This window comes from Panthera leo, chromosome A2 (assembly GCF_018350215.1).
Source record: "Panthera leo isolate Ple1 chromosome A2, P.leo_Ple1_pat1.1, whole genome shotgun sequence".
In the NCBI taxonomy this organism is placed as follows: Eukaryota; Metazoa; Chordata; class Mammalia; order Carnivora; family Felidae; genus Panthera; species Panthera leo.
The window spans coordinates 77,461,976-77,486,042 of NC_056680.1; the positions used below are offsets into that span (position 1 = coordinate 77,461,976).

At 36.4% G+C, this 24,067-nt stretch overlaps 1 protein-coding gene and 1 long non-coding RNA gene across 2 annotated transcripts in view; one reads left to right on the forward strand and one right to left on the reverse strand.

Moving 5' to 3' along the window:
- The window catches only part of NAMPT (nicotinamide phosphoribosyltransferase), a 40,996-nt gene extending 17,397 nt beyond the window's left edge, over positions 1-23,599 (forward strand). The window contains exons 4-11 of the mRNA XM_042915388.1: positions 1,476-1,604; positions 5,521-5,679; positions 6,392-6,528; positions 11,372-11,597; positions 12,407-12,526; positions 15,257-15,397; positions 16,482-16,616; positions 18,601-23,599. Of these exons, the coding sequence (XP_042771322.1) occupies positions 1,476-1,604; positions 5,521-5,679; positions 6,392-6,528; positions 11,372-11,597; positions 12,407-12,526; positions 15,257-15,397; positions 16,482-16,616; positions 18,601-18,711 (1,158 nt within the window). The 3' untranslated portion in view covers positions 18,712-23,599. The remainder of the gene's footprint in view (positions 1-1,475; positions 1,605-5,520; positions 5,680-6,391; positions 6,529-11,371; positions 11,598-12,406; positions 12,527-15,256; positions 15,398-16,481; positions 16,617-18,600) is intronic.
- Positions 17,976-21,624, reverse strand: LOC122206327. Its single transcript, XR_006196416.1, has 2 exons — positions 21,539-21,624; positions 17,976-18,306 (listed from the first exon to the last, which is right to left on the reverse strand). It is a non-coding gene; the product is annotated as an uncharacterized LOC122206327 (long non-coding RNA).
- Positions 23,600-24,067: the final 468 nt, after the last annotated feature.

The following is a 24,067-nucleotide window of genomic DNA, read 5'->3' on the forward strand; positions in this document are numbered from 1 at the left end:
GTGTAGATCCATAAAGTTGGCTTTCATTCTTTATTGTACTATGATATTAATACCTAGCATGTTTGGATCAGTTACTTAATTTTGAGCATCCAAAGATACGGGAATTGAGTTAGAAGAGTTGAATGGTGGTGATTATTATGAAGATAGGTTGGGAATGGGATCTTTAGGCATCTTGGCGCGTTAAGTGTTAATTCATTTATATCTTAAAAACAAATGTTTTTCCATTGTAGACTATCATCAACAAAATAATTACAAATACTTTAACTTTCAGGCCTATGTTGTCATACTGAGTTTTACTATTTTTTACTTATGGGTCTTTGAAGAAGTCAAGTAAGCACTCTGTGGTATAATTTCCCCGTATCTTAAGTAAGGTCAGTAAAATCTGGGGGCTAATTCCTGCACTTACCCTATTTGGTTTGTTGGGAAGAGAATAGGAATAGATAAGTGTTAGGCTATATATAATTCCCAGTAGCCAGGGTGATAAATCTTTTGATTTTTTATGTTCAGAGAATCGCAGGGATCTAACCTAGAGATGGTCTTATCTAACCCTGTTGGAAGAATAGTCTGAGACGAGAAATGTTGAATGACTTGCCCACAGTCTGAGTCCAGATTGTTGAGTCCGAGCTGGGATTTCTAAGGCAGTATTCTTTCTGCTGTATCGTGAGACTTCCAGTGCTTCTCATTAAACAGACTTTTCTTTTATCTATTTACCTGTCCCAAATCACATAAAAACTACTAGGATTTCTGAAATAATTTGCCTTCCTAGCCAAAATGTAGCCACAGCCCTTACCTTTAAAAGAAGGGAGGTGTAATTAAATATCTGATCACATAGTCTGTAGCAAATATGTTGCAGCCTAGTTTTGGAGAGAATTGTTGTACTTGGATATTCATTGCCAAAGCTCTAGAAAGTATACTTAATGATTGGTCTATCCACTCTACGAAAACAGAATAAAGGGAAAACCTGCTTAAGGTTCTTGTACTGTCAGGGACCTCTCTCTCTTTTTTTTCCTTTTTTTGTTTGACATTATTTTGTTCGTGTTGCTCTTTAATAGTAGTCCCTTATTTTATCTTTTAGTATTTAGCTTTTGTTTTACAAAAATGGCGACTAGAAGAAGGAGTGTTCTTGGAAAATTTTTGGAATATGTTGGAATAAACTCTTCTTTTTTTTTGAAATCTTGAGAAAAAACAACTTTTTTGTTTTGACCAGTTTGAGATTATCTCTGTCTTCTGCTAGAAATGTTCTTAGCAGAAGTACTTGGACTACATAAAATGTAAAAATTAATGTCGGTGTCTAAACTGTTAAATCATCTTAGCTAATTTTAAGAGAATGAGGATATTACTAGCAATATAATAACATGTACAATTGCAGTTTCTGTGACAGTAAGTTTAGCTTCTGTAAAATATGAAGAACCTATTAAAACAGGTATCTGATTATCATTTGCTGAATGAATAATTTCATTATTGTCTTTTACCAGAAATATGATGGGCATCTTCCAATAGAAATAAAAGCTGTTCCTGAGGGCTATGTCATTCCCCGAGGAAATGTTCTCTTCACAGTGGAAAACACAGATCCAGAGTGTTACTGGCTTACAAATTGGATCGAGGTGAATTGTTTTGTTTTGTTTTTAATTTTTATTTAACATTAATTGACAGATACCATATGTTTTCACTCTTATGTGGATCCTGAGAAACTTAACAGAAACCCATGGGGGAGGGGAAGAAAAAAAAAAAAGGAGGTTAGAGTGGGAGAGAGCCAAAGCATAAGAGACTCTTAAAAACTGAGAACAAACTGAGGGTTGATGGGGGGTGGGAGGGGGGGAGGGTGGGTGATGGGCATTGAGGAGGGCATCTTTTGGGATGAACACTGGGTGTTGTATGGAAACCAATTTGACAATAAACTTCACATATTGAAAAAAAAAACATTAATTGAAGATGTAAAAACCATTCAACTGGGATTCTAGTTTTAAAATTGCTGCTGATAAAGCTGTGTAATCTACAATTTACTAAATCTTTCCAGGCCTTAGTTTCCTCATTTAAAAAATGACAGTTGAACTAAATAATCTTTAAGGTTCCTTCCAGCAAAATCTAACATTCTAAGACTTTATCTGTGTGAAATTATTAAGAACTAGTACCGGTAAGGCTCAGTTGGCTTCCGTCTCATTTGTTGCAATCTGAAATCTATGTTGTCATAGAAAAAACTGAGAAAAACAGCACAGGTATATTTTTAGTAATTTAAGATATTTTGTGGATATTCTGTTCTAATTATACAAAGGGAATTTTGTTCAGATTTTTAACAGCTTTCTTCATTATCTAATCAGTTTAGAGCTGAGGCTTTACTACCTGATATGTCTCATCTAAACACACTCAACACTTGCTGATCATTAAGTCCAAAAAGGAGGATACATAATAGACTCTGAGTTTATATTGCAAGGCTTTTTATTTGTTTTCCTTTCATTTGGACCCAAGCAGTCCTGTCTTCACGTGCTCATAGTTTTGATATTATTTACATATGTAACCTAGTTAGCTTCTCAACAGTTCGATTTAGATTTTATCTATTAGAGGAAATATTCTAGAAAGTGACTATAGAAATACCACTTTTCTATCTGAGAGGTGTTTTTTACTTAGTGCTTAGAACGGATTCTTTATCTTAATTAGTTTATTAAGCTCATTTGTTGTATTGTAAAATAATACATTTGAGGTTATTTATAAGGACTAGAAAATTTAGGGGAATTAAGAGGTCCAAGAATGTGTTTGAAATACAATTTCTAAGTTGACAGAAAATTTAAAACTTCTCTTTATGGGACATTAACTTATAGTAGGCTAATAGCCCCAGAAAAAAATGTTCAATTAACCAAAATAATGATTTTAAATGGTTTACTGCTGTGTCTTAAAACTTTGAATTAACTGTGAACTCAAAGTAAAAGAAAACTTATCTCATTATTAGTTTTTGTACAGGTGTTACAGAATTTGTACTGGGAAATATGTGATTTTAAGAGGATGGTATTATTAAAAACACAAGAGTAAGCGTTCTTAACCACAACATCTTGTCTACCCGTATATCCTTTTACCTTCAATACCAGAAGAGCCCAAACAGATAAACCTTATTTTGAAAATCATCATCACTTTTTTCACTTTTTCTGTTTTCTGATTGAGGGTTTAGTCAAGAAGTACTTTTCCCTGTGTTTGATGGAATTCCCATAGAGCAGACATTTATGGAGGACTAGTTCCCAGTTCACCTGCCTCATGTATGTTTTTCTTTATCTTCAGAAGGTGAAAAAAACACCAGCCTTTGAAAACAACCACCACCAAAAACCTGTTGTCATAATCATTATTTTGGTGTATTTCACTAAAACATAAAGTTAAAAAATTTTATATATAGACCCCTTAGAGGAGTAGTTTGTTAGCAAATAAAGAAATACCACTTTTAATACAAGAATTATTAAATGTGGGGTGCCTGCGTGGCTCAGTTGAGTGTCCAGCTCTTGATTTTGGCTCAGACTTTGTGAGATCGAGTCCCACTGATAGTGCAAAGCCCGTTTGGGATCCTGTTCTCTCTCCCCCACTCTCTCTGCCCCTCCTCTGTTCTCTATCAAAATAAATAAACTTAAAAAAAATTTAAAATAAAAATTTTTTAAAGTAAAATCCAGTGTGGGAGTGCTGGCTTTTGAAGGGAAAAAACATACATAGGTACGTGTTTTTATTTGCTTCTGCAACAGAACTTCCCTCAAATTTACCTTCTATTCTACTAATGTATATGATTTTAAATAACTTCAGTCCTTGCCAGGTATTTTTATCTAAGCCACAGTTATTTATGGTCTGACACAATCCCTATTTTAGTTTCTGACAGATCCTGTGTTTTATAAAAAATTGTGTTTACACTAGATACCAAGTCTCCAGAAGAGACTTTTTCATAGTAACTTTGCATCCTTTGTGGGTTTCTGTTGTGAGGGTTAGAGAAGGTTTATCCTAATCTTATCCATCCCCAGCCCAAGTTTACCACCATGTGTATGAAATCTGTTACCAAATCCAACAAACTTGTTATTTACAAACTTAAAGTTGTTCTTCAGGCAACCCTTGTTTTGAAACATTTTAAATAATAGTGTTCCTTCCAGTAACCTCTCCCAGTGTATGTTCAAAGTTACTAATAATATCCTTTGATTGTTACTCACCATACACTGAATTTTAAAACCCACTAAAATTATTGGATTGCTTTAGCAATATCAATACTGGTGCTCGAAGAAACCTTAATTCTCGTCAGATTTCAAAACCTGTTTAAAAGAGCCTAAAGGTTTTGCAAAGGTGTCTCAGACTTACAAAGGGGCTGAGGAATGAACATATTGAGCTAAACTTAACTGTTTCTTCCAACCAAAAAGCAAAACAAAACCTTTTTGCTATTAAAAAGAATTGTAAAATAGATGGTGATCTCACAGTTTTACAGCACATGCAGAAATGTTTCATGTGACTTTTTTTTTTAATTTTTTTTTTTTTTTTTTTAATGTTTATTTCTGAGACAGAGCATGAGCGGGTGAGGGACAGAGAGAGGGAGACACAGAATCTGAAGCAGGCTCCAGGCTCTGAGCTGTCAGCACAGAGCCCGATGTGGGGCTCTAACTCACAGACCGTGAGATCATGACCTGAGCCGAAGTCGGACGCTCAACTGACTGAGCCACCCAGGCGCCCCTCATGTGACTTTCTTAAAATGACTTGCTAAAAGCCAAGGATGTAAAGCATAACTCAGTTAATAGAATTCTCTAGTGCTAAGCAAAAGTATATCTGAACTAAATAACCTACCAGTAGTCATAATAGATCTAAGAAAAATTAGGTCCAAGACTATAAAGAGGAGTAAATGAGTAACTTCTTTAGACCCAATACACCATTCAAGGTGTATTCCCGTGCTGCTGCATAAACTGTTTGATGCAGGTCCACATCAAGTAAAGAAATTGAAGATAGCCTAACTTACTTAGAAACTTCTACAGTGGGGCACTCAGGTGTTGGCTCAGTTGGTTGGGTGTCCGGATCTTGGTTTGGGCTCAGGTCATGATCTCACCATTTGTGGGTGTGAGCCCCGAGTCGGGCTCTGCACTGACAGTACAGAGTCTGCTTGGGATTCTCTGTCTCCCTCTCTCTCTGCCCCTCCCTGACTCGTGCTTTCTCTCAAAAATAAAAATAAACTTAAAAAAAAAATGTTTTTAAAGAAACTTTTATGGTAATTGCCTCAACATCCAAGTATGAGTGTAATATTATTTGCTTTGTGGCACTTTGGATAGAAACTAGGTAATCTGATGTTCTCTACTGTTAAGGTCCTGCTGTGCTTATCCTTTGTGTTGCTGAGCTGAGAACTGAGCTGTGCACTCTATCTGGAATGCACGTGGTAGGCATCTTGCAGTATGGTTGAGACGTCTCACTAGTATTTCCAGTAGTATGGAGGTCTAGGACATACCTCCAGAGAAAGCAGGGAGTTTCCTCAGAAAAACTCAGCATTTTATGTTCTAATATTTGTGATTAATTTTATCACTACAGACTATTCTTGTTCAGTCCTGGTATCCAATCACAGTGGCCACAAATTCTAGAGAGCAGAAGAAAATATTGGCCAACTATTTGCTGGAAACATCTGGTAACTTAGATGGTCTGGAGTATAAGTTACATGATTTTGGCTACAGAGGAGTTTCTTCCCAAGAGGTATGGAAGTATGAAATGCACTTCATTTAATAAAATGTGGTTTGTTGGTTAGATTGCCATTATAAATTTGGGGGGAATTTTGATAGTGACCTTGGTTCTGAGCAGGCTACATTTTGAAATTCCAGGGATTCAGTCAATATATATATATTATAAATATATATATATTATATATTTTTTTATATATATTGTATATAATATGCATATATATTATATATATTATACATATATACGTGTATGTACATATGTATACATGTACATATACATGTATATAATATATATATTATATATATAAACTACCTACTATGTGTTAGCTTCTGTTCAGAGTACCTGGAATAAAGCTTTCAGCAAATGTCCCTGTCCTTTCTCTGTTAGATGGATGATGGATGGACAGACTTAAGTGTAACATATTATAATAAATATAGCAGATGTCAGATAATGCTACAGAGAAGCACAAGGCACAGAGTAAGGGAAAAGAGGCTGGTGGGAAAAGGGGGGGTGGGTCATTATTTGGTAGGTTTCTTTGAGGAGGTAACAGTTGACTCCTTAAATATTTAGGAAAAACTGGATCTTTGCCATAAGGAACTATTATGTCTGATAATGGTATCTCTAAGGATATCTGAAGACAGATATTCCTTTGAGAGCTATGCTGCTTTATACCTCAAAGTATGGGTCTTTTTCTTTTTTGGATTTTGGTTTATGGTTTATTTTCCAGACTGCTGGCATAGGAGCGTCTGCTCATTTGGTTAACTTCAAAGGAACAGACACAGTAGCAGGAATTGCTTTTGTTAAAAAATACTATGGAACGAAAGATCCTGTTCCAGGCTATTCTGTTCCAGCAGCAGAACACAGGTAAAATTCTGTCTTCATCTGCCTATTATCTAAACATTTGTTTTCTGAAATGATTTTTTTTCACTCTTGTATTGGTAATTCAGTGATATTTTGCTTAATTTCAGAGCCAGGTACTACAGTAAATCCTCATGAATTTAAGCCATACAAATTTAGCATTTATACTAGGCATAAGGACTAGTATCAGCGAGGTAGAGAACTTTGAACCATCCTCATGAAAACAATTTAAGAGCTTGCTTTCAACTCTCACATTCCCATGTAAGTTTTATTTTAGGAACTTTTTCAACTGCTCTATTGCCATATGCAGATAGGTTTCATGTGTTAAATCTAGAAGCACTCACTATAAAACTTGGTCACTTTTTCCCTTTTCCTGCTTTTCTACATGACCTCACGTAACCTTACCCTGGAAGCTGTCGCTTGGACCCAGTGCCCTCAATTGTAGAAAAGCTAGTAAGGCCTTTTGATGAAAGGAAGAGAGTTCATATCCTTCTTACGCTTCCTTATGTGACGTTAACTAAACATCTCAAGTTAAACTAGGGGCTGCGGCTGCCCTGCTCCTTGTGATAACTTTGTCGGAAGGCAGTGGAGTTTTTACAGTGTACGACAAGCCTGATTTCTGGTTCTTAATAGCAAAAAATACTTACAGTAATGAGTTTGGGAAAGTTTAGTAAGTTCTGCTCATACTCGGATCTTGCATCGTTCTAAAACCAGCAGTGAGTTTTAAAATAAAGCTGAGCTTTTATCCAAGGCAATCTACTGGGTGCTAAAAGGGATAGGAAGATATAAAAAACTGACCCTATATTCAGTATAAAAATAATACACTACAAACACTCTGCTCTGTTGATTAAGTACTTTTAAGGTGTTAGAGTGCACTAGTGTGCAAGGGAAGGAAAGGAAAGATGTTCTCTTCCTGGCAGGACCGAGAAAGTTTTATAGAGACAGTATGAGAAATCTTCATTTCTTGAAAGAATGGTTAAATTTAATGGGAGACATGAGCGAGCAATCATTCTGAATAAATCTTTTTTGCGTGCCTACCACACGTCCAACATTGTCTTGAAAGAGCAAGAATGAAAGAGGAGAGTGACTGTGCTTTGGGAATAAGGGCTGAAACAGATTTTGTAGGGAACATGGGTTAGACTCAGAAGACAGGTTAACCTGTAAACGCCCTTAAATTCATCTTGACATTGAATGTTAACTATGTGCACATCATGCGAGGTTATTCTAATTCCTTTTTTAAATGGGAGTGGGCATCGAAGTTTTGAGCGTAAGCAGCTTTGTCATCAGAGAAATATTTTAGGATGGTTGTTTTGATAGGATATATTATGAATTGATAAAAAGAGAAATAAGAAATTAGGCTGAAGAGGAAGCTGTTCTAACAATTTGGAGAGATGCACAAAGGTTCAGAACGAAGTGGCTCAGTGAATGTTAAGTGGCTAAACACAGGCAATGGCTTAGGAGACAAAGTTGATAGAACTTGACGATTCGGATTGGAGCTGGCAGAGGGTAGATTCCGCTAATATTTATGAGCCTTGCTGTATCAGTAGGGCCCTTGTTAAGGATTCTGACAGTCGAGACTCATCAGAGTCAGAACACAAGGATGTTGGTTCTACAGTTACAGTATTTTTATTTTGGACTTAAGGAATATCCATATATTAGACTCTTACTGATGGTTTTGCTTCACAGTAGTAATATCACAAGTATGAATCTGAGAAGAAAGGTATCTTCTTTAGGGTTTTCATGTTAAGACAGGGTGAAATCCATTTTAAAGTCTCACAGTAGTATTTACTACATTTGTAAAATTTACTCTTTAATATATAAAAATATTTCGGATGCTCTTAAATAGAAAAGTCTTTTAAACAATACATGGTATAGTGAAAAGAGCTTGGAAGTCAAAGTTGGGAAACCTGAGTGACCTAGTGACCCTACAGCTGACATTCTGGGTGGCCTTGGGCAAGTCACTTCCCTCTCTTCCTCCGTTCCTCCATCCAGCCAGACAAAAGGAAGAGCTAAAGTTTTTTGTCTCCAACATCAGAAGGTCATTAAGGATAAATGAGCTAACATCTAAAATCACTTGGCCACCTGGGTGGCTCAGCAGTTGAGTGTCCACCTCTTGATTTAGGCTCAGGTCGTGATCCCACGGTCGTGGGATCAAACCTGGCATCAGGCTGGGTGCTGAAAAATGTGGAGCCTGCTTAAGATTCCCTCTCCTTCTCCCTCCCCCCTCCTCCCTCCCCCTCCTCACACTCTCTTTCTAAAATAAAAAAAAATTAAAAACTTCAAAATAAGAGAACTCTAAAGTTTAGAGCATTGCCATTATGGTTATAAATATTTTCTTAAGGAATGTATGAATCTGGGCTTAGAAATATGCCACTATCATTGTTTTAACACAACTTTTCTGTTTTCTTCCCAATGTTCTACCAGTTCACATAGTCAGATTATTTCTATTCATATAGGTTTTCATATTCCTGATTTACTTATTCTGAGCATACTTATTCTGAGCCAAGCATATGTTAAAAAAAAAAAAAACAAAACACTGAACCCAAAGATGTGGGGAGAGTTTGGTTGACCAAAAAATTTAAGAGAGACATTAGACTATTTAATATAGAACCCAATTTAAAATTGTACATCGTGTGGTTAAGTGCTTACATTCTGTGGTTGATGTGAGCTTATGTAAAACTGCCTTGTTAAATTATATAAGTAAAACAAAATAAATCAATAGAAATTGAGAAAAAAAAGAAATATGCTATTGTGTAACCTTTCCCTCAAACTTTGGAAAGGTATCGATTTGATGCTGGAAATTAGAATAATAGCATTAGGAGAATTCATTGAACAAATATTTATGAGCTCCATATACTATCATCGGAAGAACAGGTGTTATGATTGGATTATGTAGAGGCTGCTGCAGGAAATGTCTCCAGGATGATGACGTAATAAAGGTAATCATCTCCCTGCCTAACAAGTAGATCTGGAGTCCAGAAGAAAAACCTGGACTAAGGGACAGATTCTGGAAACCCTTACCATGAGGGGATTTTTTAAAAGCTTTGAATATTTTTCACACAGGAAGTTGTATAGAGGAAAGCAAGTGTGCAGGTCAGAGCCTATGTTGGATTGAAGGAGAACATGACCTCTGAGGGGGACTGTAAAGGAACCATAGAAATAGGAAAAAATAAATAAATGAAAATGAGAGAGAGGTCACTGAAGTCATGGAAAAGGAAAGTTAAAGTGCCAGAGAAAGGAAGTAAGGTAAAGACTGAAAATGAACTTTGCTAGACAATACAAACAGCAGAGTTAGATGACTGTATCAGTGCATTGCTGGTGAAACAGAACTGTGTAGTCAAGGAGCTCTACCTGTAGGAGGTCATTATTACATTACAAAGCTCTCTGGCATCGGTATTGAGCTTAATTCTCTCCATCCTTATTAAGAGGACAATAGTAGTTGACAGAAGGGGGTTTTCTTTGCATCTGAATTTTCCCTTCAGCCTGCTGATGTTGGCATGAAGTCGGGAGTTGGCATCATAACTACTAGCAGCCTCTGGAGTTGTTAAGAAGAGTGTTCACTCTAAAATGAGTTTTATGTAAATAGACTATCTCTCTGTTTCAGATAAGAGTAGTCTCTGGGTAGCTGGCTCTTTATAACCCTGAAGTGTACATGCTCTGTTATCATCAGTGTATCATTGACAGCAAGGGAAAATAGTCTACCCCAGTCCTTTAGGAAAAAAAATAATAAAATAACAGTTTCAAATATAAATTAGTATGACTCTTCAAACAGTTCTGAGATAAACTTATACCTACATGGGGTTATATAATAAGTGAAATGGGCTCTCTTTCCATTACTTTACTTAGGAAAATGGATGGGGTAGAGGAGAAGACTAGAAAACTAGGGAGAAGGAAAAATTGCTGGGCATGAAGAATTGGCAAAAGTTTTTCAACATTATTAGTTTCTATTTAAGAATTTTTTAAATGATTTATATTAATCAAGAAGTACTTGTTACAAATAATTATTCAGTAAGAACTATTATTGAGGACATTGTGAAAATCACTATAACGGTTTTTGCCTAATAGAAACTCACATCTTACTTCCCATCATAATTATGTTTTGCTCAAACTAAGTATTAAAATTCTTACATTCCCTGGGCATATATTAACTTTATAGATGAAATAAATGACTGCCTGTTACTGGCCATTTGAAGATATAACAGGTAAAGGGTTGGTTGGCTGTATGTATGTATGTGTGGTATAGTATAAATAACTGCCTAAGTAGTTGCCTTTAAGTATAGGAGTTTTAAAGATAAAAAAGACTAGTGTATGTCCCTGCTATTATTGGTATATGGTTTTGAAAGTTCACAGAAGGGAGCAGGTCCTTGCGTTACGTAGCAAAATAACGGGAGTATGTGTTCATTGTTTCTCACATCTTGGCATAATGTACAGAGTGCATTCAGTAGCTGCTTGTTTTAGTCAACTAATTTTATTGTATTTTTTAAGTGAACTCTACATCCAGCGTGGGGCTCAAACTCACAACCCTGAGGTCAAGAGTTGTAGGCTTCCAGCTGTGCCAGCCAAGCACCCCCTAGTTAACTGATTTTAAATGAGTAGGTTTAGGAATACAAAAAAAACAAAAACAAAAAGTTGGTTGAAAATAGGAGTTAAAAGATTCCTGATAGTATTAAACATCAGCCAAGGGGTGGTTTGGCCCAAATAGTCGATGATCCTTATTACATGCATTCAGTAAACTAAATCTCACCTTTGCAGTGTTGATGGTATTAGAAGTATGTAGTACATCAGATATGATTTAGGAATAGATAATGTGTCTGCCTAAGTAAATCTGTATTTTCATTTTGTTTTCTAGTACCATAACAGCTTGGGGGAAAGACCGTGAAAAAGATGCTTTTGAACATATAGTAACACAGTTTTCATCAGTGCCTGTATCTGTGGTCAGCGATAGCTATGATATTTACAATGCATGTGAAAAAATATGGGGTGAAGATCTAAGACATTTAATACTGTCAAGAAGTACAGAGGCACCACTAATAATCAGACCTGATTCTGGAAATCCTCTGGACACTGTATTAAAGGTAAATTTTAATACATAACTTGATTATTAAAATGCCTGTGGACCCACTGTATCAATACTGTTGTAGTTTCATTTATGCACATGGCATTTCAGAACCATTTCTGGACCAGGCCCCTTATTTTAGAGTTGCAGCTCAGGGAGAGTAATAAATTTGTCCAAGGCCACACATTAGTAACAGAAAAAGGAAACCCACAGTTCTGGGTTATTTATGTACTGTCGAATAGATAATACTGTTGAACAGATATTTTCTGCTTACCTTGAAAATTAATAGTATTAATCCTGTGCTTTGGTTACCAAGTTTGTGTTTTTTCTTTACTACAAGTCATTGCTATACCTTTGAAGTTTTTAGTGCAAAAGAAATATGTGGAAGGTGATGTGGAATAAAAAGAATTCAAAAATACTTTTCAGGTAGTGATTCTTTAGAGATACTGTTGATCCTCAGTAGAGCATTGTTGTTTTGGTTTTTTTTAGTGTTTAGGACTTGGTTTGCCTTCTTCAAAAATCATTAATAAGAACAAGTTATTTGATGCCTATTGCTAGAAAAATATTGTGTTAGGTGCTTTACTTAAGCTATGTCATATAATCTCTGTGAAAACCCTATGGTAAATATTACTCTCTCTCCAGATGTGGGGTCAATCTCATGAACCATGAGATCGTGACCGGAGCAGAAACCAAGAGTTGGGACTGAGCCACCCAGGCGCCCCAGCAAAGTCCTTTTTTTTTTTTTTTTTTTTTTTTTTTAACTTTGAAACCTTTTCACACTTTTTTTGAGTTTGTTATTTTGTGTTGTATGTGTATTTTCCCCTACAGGTTTTGGATATTCTGGGTAAGAAGTTCCCTATTACTGAGAACTCAAAGGGCTACAAGTTGCTACCACCTTATCTTAGAATTATTCAAGGGGATGGAGTAGATATTAATACTCTACAAGAGGTATGTGTTTTATATTAAAGGTCCAATAAGGCAACCCTTATAATTAAGCTCTTTATTGGTTTGATAAATAGCACATTAATGATTTAAACATAGTTGTGATTCTTTTCATAAATGTGAAAAGCATAATGATAGCATATGTCTTTTCTGTTAATTGCTTAAAGTTTGTAATAAACGCAGTTGACCCTTGAATAGCGCAGGGGTTAGGGTCATGGACAGTCCCCTATATCCCACACAGTAAAAAAATCCATGTATAACTTTTGACTCTACCAAAACTTAACTCCTAGAAGAATGCCATTGACCAGAAGCCTTACAGTAACATCAACAGTTGATTAACATGTATATATGTATTATGTACTGTATTATATACTGTATTCCTAGTAAGCTAGACAAAAGAAATATTTCTTTTATATAATTATATATAATAGATATTTTATTAGAAAAAATATTAGGTAAAATATTAAGAAAATTAAGGAAGAGAAAATACATTTATAGTACTATACTGTATTTATCAAAAAAAATCTGTGTATAAGTGGACTGGTGCAAACAAACCCATGTTTCAACAGGCAGCTGTACTAGTGAGTTAAGGTCTAGGTGTATCAGCCATACCACACTTAACTACTCTCTGTCCTTAATTGGGCACCCTTGATGATGAGCCTGAAGAAGCGTCAGCATGAAACAAAATGCTAAACAACATTTCCTTGTGTATAAAACAAAACATTTCGACACTGCTTAAGTAGGTGTGTTTTATTGGAATGGAGCTGCACATACTTGACAATTTATTATAAAACTTGAATGGTATTAATGTATGCTTTCTTAAAAAGTATAAAATGGTTTATCACCTCTTCTAAACATTAACTGTCATCACTGTTACTGTTAGATTTAGCCAAACAGTGTTCTATTATCTTAAAACTTTTGCCTCTTTTTCCCCCAAATAAGCTTTTAAAGAGCTATTATTTCATTTTAACAAATACCTAAAATACTCCATAAAAATTAAGGCTATCATTTGATATTATAATTTAGACTACTATCGTAAAACCACTGATATTTTAACGTCTATCAGCCTCAGATGGTATCCATTTTCATAACACAAGTTTATTAAAGGATTTTTCTGTTTGCAAGAATTTGGTGTGGTGAGAGTAAGGGCAGTATCCAAACTGTAAATAGTTTGTGTTCCAAAAGATCCATATAAAAGAAAGAACTATTGCATATAACAAACTGTTTCTGTGGTGATGTGCATGTAAAGTTCCAGAATGAGGTTTCTGGAATAGATCGCTTGCAGTTACAGAAATGAGGTTTTTTCCACCCAGCTCTCCCAAACCGCTTTACCTAAGAAAAGTGGAAACTCCCCAAACTCCTCTAAGTGATTTGGTGTTGGGACATTAGGGGCTTCCATGTGAGAAGGAAGGAAGGCATAAAGTCCACAATGAGGAGGAAGACCTAAGTATAGAAATCTCAGCGGGCATTTTTTTAATAGCTGTTGTCTCCTTAGCTAATGTAAGGGTTTCTTACTTCATCATCAGTTAAGAACTGTTACCCATACCTGCATTTTAGCCGGTTTAGCAGGTGCTGTCACCCACATTTCACCCTCTTTCAGATGAAACATCATGGGCAGGGACCTGTGCCATTGTCAGAAAACCCATTAGCTCTTCTCATGGCTCAGACCTGGCATTCAGCTCTTTAAAAGTCAGGTGGTTCAGTCAGGTATTTGAACTTCCCTTTAAAAACCAAAGTTTCCTTTCCTTTTTTTTTTTTTTAAATGCTGAGAATGCAAGTGCATTTTTTTAAGTTGAGACTGAGTTTAAAACTTGAATTTTTTTTTTTTTTTTTTTTTAACTTTACAAACAAGGAGTTAAATATTGAGACAGGTACTCTTTATTCATCCCTGACCAAGGTTTCACCAGTGCCAGTTTGTGTTAATGCAGATGCACTTGTGTGTTGGTTTACATAAAGGGTAATACCTGCTTTCTTCATCCTGAAGGGGACTCAAAATAAGTTTTCCGAAGTAGGAAAAGGAACCGTATGGTTTTGCTTCCTACATATAGTAGATGCCTTAATTTTGACACAATGAAAAATCTGTTTAACTTCAAACTTCTCTCATTGTCAGCCTCACTTTTGAACTTGGCTCTTCATGGTCAGTCTTCCCTGTGACATGTCATGAAGTTGATGGTATAACCCCACTCTGGGGTTCTTGTGTACCAGAATGAATCCACTTATTTCAGTAAAGAGGCAAAAATCTCTTTTGTGTTAGACACAATTCACCAGGTGAATCCTTGACTCCACAGCCATACCCCCAGGAGGTCACCCCGTACACAACCCAGCTCTCCTGAGCAAACACACGAGTGGTCCTCCACTGTCTCCCTGGCAGCTGTCAACACATTTGTGTTCATGTAGATTTCCGGCACAAGACCTTACCTGTCTTATCACCAGTTACTTCTCATTCCCTCATTTCCTTCATTCCCCCGACCCTAACCACAGCCACAGTGACAACACAACAAATTCAGGAGCTCTGAATGAAATCCTCCTTCTGCACTTACACCTCAGCCCGGCATTTTTGAAGGTGGGTAGGTCTTTTGAAAGAGAAAATGTGGACTATAACTCTGTAGGCCTTACTCTTCACTGTGTATGGTGTTATAAAATGGCTCCAGGATGTTTTACTTTATTCATAACTATGACCCGGGGGAAATAACCTCCTTCCTCTTTCAAATTACTTAGTGTTTTTTGATCTTCTAGATTGTAGAAGGCATGAAGCAAAAAAAATGGAGTATTGAAAACATTGCTTTCGGTTCTGGTGGAGCTTTGCTACAGAAGTTAACAAGAGATCTGTTGAATTGTTCCTTCAAGTGTAGCTATGTTGTAACCAATGGCCTTGGGGTATGTCCTTCAACTTTTACTCTTGTGTTAGTACCTTCTTTATGTGTCAGGTAGAATGCAGTTACTGAATGCAGTAGTCAAAGGATATGTCCTAAACTATGTTGTCAGGTACCACTGACCTTGACTCAAAGCAAGGAAAGAAAAGAGATCTTAGGTAAAAAAAATGACATGACTTGGAGAAAGGAGGAAAAAGATGATTATTTGAGAAGTAATGCAGGCCAGTCATTGCCCACTGGTTCAGTATTAGAGTCAAAAAGTTGACCATTTTGAAGGGGAATGTCAGCTAACCCAGCCATCATATATGAAAGATAAGCAGGTGTGTAAGCACCATCAGTGTTTTAGGAAGGTGGAGCATGGAGTGGGAGTTGTGATACCAGAATCCTGTTCTAATAGCCTTAGAACAGGACCCCAAGCTGCCTGTTTCAGGCAGCTGAACAACAAGGATCTTTGTAGGCTCTTGAGACTCTATGGATCCAAAGGTGGGAGTGGGAGATATTAAGAATTCTTCAGAACACCTGGGTTCTGGGTTGGTTCCTTGCTTTCCTCACCTCTGTCTTTGGAACCTTGGAGTTGATTCATCTGCTTCTCCTCCAGAGCATCACTCCTTGCTTCTATTATGTTGGCCTCCTACCTTTCTGCTCTTTAAACAAACCTTGTGTTCTCCTCAGGTTCTCTAGGTCTTTGCTTTTCATAGTAACAAGGAATAAAGTAAAAGGTAACAAAAGGAAAAGTTATGGAGTATGGAATGGAAGCCTTTACCTTAGTAAAAATCTTAGTTCCCTTGCCACAGATTATATAATACAGTTGACATAGTTTTTTTTTGTTTTCTTTTCCCAATAGCCTGCATGTGCTATACTGGAATGTTAGAAAGGATATTCAAGACTTCAATTTTGTTCATAACCCTTTTCCCTAACAGAGGACTCTGTCTTCCAACAGAGGCTAGAGTTCTGTTTCTAAAAGCCCGATGTGGATTCGTTTAGTTATACCAATAAAGTGCCTTAGGTTTATATATAAATTATGTATAAACTTTGTTCTTTAATGGGAATAACATTCCTGATTAGTCTTTTATTTCTCTTTCTTCCAGATTAATGTCTTCAAGGACCCCGTTGCTGATCCCAACAAAAGATCCAAAAAGGGCCGATTATCTTTACATAGGACACCAGCAGGGAATTTTGTTACACTTGAGGAAGGAAAAGGAGACCTTGAGGAATATGGTCATGTATGTTATCTTTGCTGATCTTCCATTTTATGAAAGCGGGCTCTTACGTTGCATTTTTAAAGTATCTCCAGAACGTTTTTTTATTGAAGGACAAAGTACTTTTGCTATAAAACGTGTGCGGTTGCTAACCTAGCAACCAAAATAAGATGAAAACCAAGAAGGAGCTAGATCATAAATAAGAACTGTGCATACAATGGGTGACAAACTAGGACATTTCATAAAAAAGCAAAAGTTCATCCACACAGTGAGCAGCAGGGTAGTGGCTGATGAACTTCAGCAAGCCCTCGTGTACTCCACTGTACTGTCAGTGCCAACTTGGCAGCGAGTCCTTTCTGAAAAGGAACGGCTAAAAATACTTAAAGGAAGCTATTTATGTTGTAAAACTGGTAATTTAATAAAGGAAGGGCTATCCAAATTCTAAGGTGTTGAAAGATAATCCCATTTTTTAAAAACTTAACAGAATCCAGTTGAGATGATTTTCTGTAGTCTCCTGTGCTTCTCACAGCAATTCTGGGCTACAAAAGCAGATTATGTTATCTTAATATAAGATGTGAAAACATTATGACTGGATTCTGATTACATAATAATAATAATAATAATAGGTGAAACCTACATTAAACCAAGTTTTCTGATTCAAGTCAACCAAACTGGAAAAGTTTATGGTATGCTTAAGTGGTCCATATGATCTGATGCTCTTTAACATAAAAAATACACTTACATTTGTAAACTCAGAAGCTACAAAATGTATTTTAGCCGCTGGATTGAAAAAAACTCATTTTTAGAGGAAAACTGCTCCAAACATAAAACACTAATTTATCACTGTAGATTCTTTATACCATTTCAGATATTCTACTTATGGTATATGTGATACTAAGTTTTGAGCTAGAACTGAACATTTTTCTGTATTTAATGAAAAATAAGTTCCTAAACAAACTTTTCAATATAGCCTGTTGTTCAGGTCGTTGAGTAGCATTCACTGAACTCTTGTAGCTACTGAGAGTTTGCTTAGTGAGTGTGTCCAGATGGACTGATAAAGTCAGTGTAGACAAAGCCCCAACAATGGCTTTAAAATGCATTGATTTCAAGAGTATGTAAATGACACCCTAGAACATCTGAGGCAGTAATCAGTTATAATCATCTAGGCATTTTAAGAATAGGAACCACCATTCCTTGATGATATTTAACTTTATGAAAGAAAAGGTTATGCACCTCAATCTTGATGGAAAACTTAGGCACAACAGATTACATCTGTCGATTTTTCAAAAAGGAAACCAAGGGCAGACAATTTCTTAGGGAGACGAAAGTGGCTTTCTCAGACTTAAAAGGGAATTCAGTTTTCTCAGTTGACTGTTGTTACCCTTGCATCGATCAAATGGATTACGTGTATCAGTAACTTCTGGAATATACACCGAGTTTTTAAATCCGTCATTGAGCATTCATCAAGAAGCCAATACTTACTTCTGTTTCTGGTTTGGTTTCTTTTTTTTTTATGTTTTTTTGTTGTTGTTCTAAGTCCAAAACTCAGTGACTAGGAAATTTATTAAATTCCAGGGTTGTAAGTTTAATCAGTGTTGAGTCTGTTGTCTAGGAACAAGGGAAGGCCTGGCAGGCTTTCCTTGCTCACTGTCAGTCGTAATTATCAGCAACAGCCATGATTCTTCTGGGCAACCAAGCAATAAGCATCTTCCACCTGGAAAAATAAAGAGAAGGATCAGCTACCGTTTTCGTGTTTTCCCTTCAAGGAAAACTTTTACGAATATTTAGATTATTGCTTTATATAAAAGCTAAATATTTCTACATAGCCATTTTAGATAGTGCCATGCTTTCCGCCTGCTCCACCAGCACTGCGTGTAAACATTCATAATTTGAATGCCATCAAACATCTCTGTATTTGACTAGTGAGTCTGACTCCTCAAAGCCTTAACTTATTTTGCTTGATCGTCTGATATAACGGTTACATTTTAGTCTTATTATATTTGTGCAGGATCTTCTCCACACTGTCTTCAAGAATGGGAAGGTGACAAAAAGCTATTCATTTGATGAAATCAGAAAAAATGCAGAGCTGAATATCGAACTGGAAGTAGCGCCTCATTAGGGTTTATGACTGGGTGTGCGTGCTCGCCTGCGTGTGTGTGTACATGTGCATGCATGCACGTGTGCACCGGCGTGTGAGTATGTAATCATGTTTATTGTACAGATGTGGGGGGTTTCTTTGTGTTTTATGATACATTACAGCCAAATTATTTGTTGGTTTATGGACATACTGCCCTTTCATTTTTTGTTTTTTTCCAGTGTTTAGGTGATCTCAAATTAGGAAATGCACTTAACCATGTAAAAGATTAATGATAAGTAAGCTTTTTAGGGCCCTTTGCCAATAGATAGTAATTCTATCTGGTATTGATCTTTTCACAAATAACCGAACCCAGAAACTTTTATATATAACTGAAGATCACATAAAACAGATTTGCATAAAATTATCATTGATTGCTTTATGTTTATATTTAACTTGTATTTTTGTACAAACAAGATTGTGTAAGATATATTTAAAGTTTCAGTGATTTAACAGTCTTTCCAACTTTTCATGATTTTTATGAGCACAGACTTTCAAGAAAATACTTGAAAATAAATTACATTGCCTTTTGTCCATTAATCAGCAAATAAAACATGGCCTTAACGAGTTGTTTGTGTTATTGTACAATTTGAAAGTTATGTCAGGACATACCCTATAGAATTACTAACCTCACTGCCCCTTGTAGAATATGTATTAATCATTCTACATTAAAGAAAATAATGGTTCTTACTGGAACGTCTAGGCACTGTACAGTGATTATATATGTTGGTCATTGTATTGTACCAGTGAAATGCCAAATTTGAAGGCCTGTACTGCAATTTTATATGTCAGATATTGCCTGTGGCTCTAACATGCACCTCAAGATTTTAAGGAGATGTTTTTAGAGAGAATTTCTGCTTCCACTACAGAATATATACATAAATGTAAAATATTAACAAAAGTGGAAGTAGTGTATTTTAAAGTAATTACACTTCGGAATTTATTTTTCCTATTCTATAGTTGATATGACTGAAATGAATTACTGGAATGGGTAGTGAGTGTACTTATTTTAAATGTTTTGATTCTGTTATATTTTTCATTAAGTTTTTTTAAAAATTAAATTGAATATTAAATTGTATGGACATCATTTATTAAACTGAATCCCTCCATAAATAATAAGTTTGAATAGAAAAGTCTTAACCAAAAATAGTAAGTTGGCTACATGCAAAGCAAAGCGTTCAACATCAAAATGTTCTAGAGTGATTAACTGCTAGATTCTGAGTCAGTCATCTGACTAGAGACCAGGTTTGGTTTTTTAATGATTCTGTTTTATTTATATCTGTTGTTCTAAGGCAGGAGGCCGACTAAGGCCTGCAGGCCAAATTCAGACTGCTATTTTTGTAAATACCTATGTCTATGACTGCTTTCTCAGGGCAGCACAGAAGTCAAGTAGTTACATAGTGACCATATGACCCACAAAGCCTGAAATGTTTATTACCTGGCCCTTTTGCAGAAAAAGTTTGTTGACCCCTGGGGTCTAAGAAGAGGAGCGTGCCTTGAAGTATAAGAGAAATGTTGAGTTCGGGGAAGGGAGGAAGCTTTGTTGATAAGGAGTTTGTCTCTTTTATCCTTTCTTTTATTTAAACATCTCATCTTGGAAGACTGATTTCTGAAAGCTTTAACATGACATTAAATGTGAAATTTTAAATACTGAAAAGCCATAAATCATCTGTCCTAAACAGTTACATGAGAAGGTATTTATCAGTGGAATAATCGAAGTAGAAGTCTGTTAAATGTCTCCTATAAACATCATTAAAAAGAACATGGTTTTTGCAGATGATTCTAAACCCTTGTTTAATGAGAAAAATAAGCATTATTTACTTTTATTAAGAGTTTTCATCCTGTAATTCCTGGTGGAAAATAGTTTTAAGCTGATTCTTTTAAATGTATCTAAAAATTAGTAATATTAAGAAGAACACAACTTTCTTCACAAAATGTGATGGGGGTTAGAGAATTTAAAAAACCATATTTATTACCAAATAACAACTTTGATAAACCATCCATAATTTTGGTTTTCTTTAAACATGGGAATTCTACTATAAACAGTATTCTTTGTGTGCTGGGACTTTCAGCAGTTTCAGAGTAGCTGGAGTTTTACTTTTAAAAAAATCTACACTTGTACATGGCCGTAGATTGTAGAAGAGGTGGAATGATTAATTCTTTTAGCCACTTGGAACCAATGAATCTGAATTTGTCACTAAGCACTTAGTATTTGGCCATCCCCATTCTCAGTAGCAAATGGTTAACATAGTTCTCAAATAGGATTCCACTGTGTGTCACCTTTCAATCAGTCTAACTCTTCCAGACAAAAGCAAATGGCATGTATGGGTTTGCTTAGGTCCTTAGATTTGCAGTTGACATCAGTTAATCCCTCTCAATTCATACTATCATGAAGTATTTGTATTTTAAATAGAAGATAGGAGTTCTGTGTTAAGACTCTTTATTTGTACTCTATACTTAAAGTCAAATGGTTTTAATCCCTTATTTCCTTTCTTGAAATAAATTGTTATGAAAAATATTTTATAACAAAATTCATCTTGGAAAACCAGAAAGAGAAAAATGGCAAGGTAATTATTGTTCTGTTTGCCATAATTTAGAATTCAGCACTTAAACAAGTATTTTGTAGTTTTACATTCCTTTTTAACCCATTCAGTGGAGAACGCTCAGCTTTTCTCCCAAGTTGTATGTTAATTCTAATATGTATACAACATCAAATATAAACATGTAATTAACATGGAAATAAAGTTTAGCTCTATTAGCGAAATGTTAAATTTGACTGTGTGCTTCAAATAATGGCCATTTCTAGACTTACCCTCTTTTAGGTACTCCTCTATTTTCTGCCTTGTGCAACCATCTGAATGGCAGTGCCTCTTATTAAGGACACTGGAGAGAGACCAGATCTGGAGGGAAAGGGCAGAATTTCTAGGTTAAGATCTTTCATGAGATGCTATAGAGACACTTAGATGTGGATGTTAGGTAGCTGGATATACAGATTTGGGGACACGTGAAAGGGTACCTCACTAGGAAGCATATAAAATATGGCCTGGCACACCACATGCAAAATCCAGCCCGTCTGTTTTTGTAAACAGAGGCTTTTGGAATAAGCCATGCCCATTAGTCTAATTCTTGTTTATGGCCGCTTTCACGCTACCATAACAGAGTTGAGAAGTTGCTAAAGACAGACTTTGTACCCTGCAAAGCCCAATGATTTTACTTTATGGCCCTTTAAAGTAGAAAATATGCCAACCTGCTGTAGAGTACAAGGAAAAGAAAACTGAGGGAAAAACCAGAGGAACGCTACAAAAGTTAAGTGGCAGAAGGTAAGGCAAAGGAGACTGACAAGTGGTAGCTGAAGAGATGAGAGGAAAACCAGGAGGAGTAAAGGAAGAAGGGAGTTTTTCGGCACAGTACGGAATGCTGCTGAGAGACCAAGTAGAGTGAGGGATTAAAAGCATCGACCGAATTTAACCGGGAAATACCAGTGGCTTGCAAACATTCCCTCCACAGCAGCTGAAGCAGCACATGGCAGAAAGAAGCTATCTTATAAAACTTTGAATTTTGGACATGAAAAGGAGAGAATGAAGCAACAATGTGTCTCCCTTTCCCGTTTTAGCTACTGCTTTACTTTCTAAAAAGGACCCGGGCAAGAGGGAGAAGTTAAAGATAAGAGAGCCAAAAGGAATCAGTGATGCTTTTGGGTTCCATACAAGGTTGGAAGAGGATGGGGTCCAAAGCGCCTGTGGAGAAACTGGCTGGCTTTCACAAGGAAGGGGTGGGGTGCTTCTATTCTAGAAAGAAGGAGAAGGGGATAGGTGCACATGCAGGCTTCGGTTTCCTCGTTAAAGTCAGAGACCAAAGGAGACTGGACTTTTGAAAAAGGTTTTAAAATGGTTTTTGTGGAGAATGAAGTGACCAAATGTACAGCAGGATGATAGAATGGTATGGAGGACCCACCTATTTGGTGACTGAGAATTTAAAGTTTAATTTGCCTGTTGTGATCTTTGTTGTTCCCCTCCATAGTAGCACCCCGATGCCTGGGTACAGAGAAAATGGAGATACTTGCTGTTTTGCCAGATGAGTTTGATCAAAGGGATGTTAATTGAATAACTGCTGAAACAGTGGTCCTACATATTTAAACTGTGGATAGGTAAGGACATGAGGGCTACACAGAGCATTGGGAAGACAGTAAGAAACCTGATGGATAGTCTGATAACAGATCTGGGCTGCTGGGAGTTGCTGGAACAAGCAGGTTTGGAAGGACAGGAAACACTAGTCTCAGACCAGGATGTGTGGATTAGTGATCAGAGAGGAGCAAGGTCATGGTGGAGTGTGATCTTGCAGTGGCTAAATGAAGATCATGAGACCAAACGAGAACAGGAAACCTGAAAGGACAGTTGGGTGGGATGGTGGACATTAAAATCATCCAGGAGGACGGCAGAAGTTGAAGTAGAGAGGAAAGCTAGGTCAGGCACCGACATGTTCAGTGAATGAAGAGAAGTGACCAGGAGGTCAGCAGGAGGCAGCATCAGTGAAGGGTGTGAGCCTCAAAGAGGGCAGAGGAGACCACGGACTCAGGCCAGCCTGCAAGAGGAGGAACTCAGGGTCTGAGCACGCATGGACGAATACAGACTGATTAAAAAGCACCTGTGTATTGCCAAAGGTTTGATGTCCTTTACCAGGCCCTCAGTCAATATTTGTTGACTTGATGAATGAAGGGAAGGAATAATTTAGATTTAAAAAAGTCTTGATTTTATTAGCTTGCTACAAACATCCCTTCCACTGACACAGGCCCAAGTGTTCAAGCCTTTAAATACGTTTTTGAGTGTGTTTTGTCTTGAATGTTAAGATTTACTTTTTTTTTTTTTTTTTAAAGCAACCAAAGCATTCTGCAGCCAATTAAAATCAGTCCTCTCTCTTGTATTCGGGTTCTTCTCACCTTGTTTTAAATTATTGTTTTATTTGAAGATATCTGTTCCCTAGAGACAACTCCATCTTTATTTGGTTCACAGTTCTTCATTCTATTAAAACTTATTTATTAAAATATTTGTTTGCGTTATTCCAGCAAAGAGAAATACGCTCTTGAAAGGAATTTTAGAATCAAATTACCAACTTCACCAAATTTTTTTTAATTAACATAAAAGTGGGTCCTTGATGATCAGGAATTTTGCCTGTATGCTATCACATGGGTGGCCAAGCCTTCACTTTACTGGTACAAAGGACTCTTGGTGACTTAATTAGTATTCATAAGGGACATGGAACTTTTACCACTTTTCAGGGCTTGTGCTGCTCTCTTGGTGAGTAGTATAAGCTGCCAGGTCACTTTTCTGCCAGTCTATAGCAT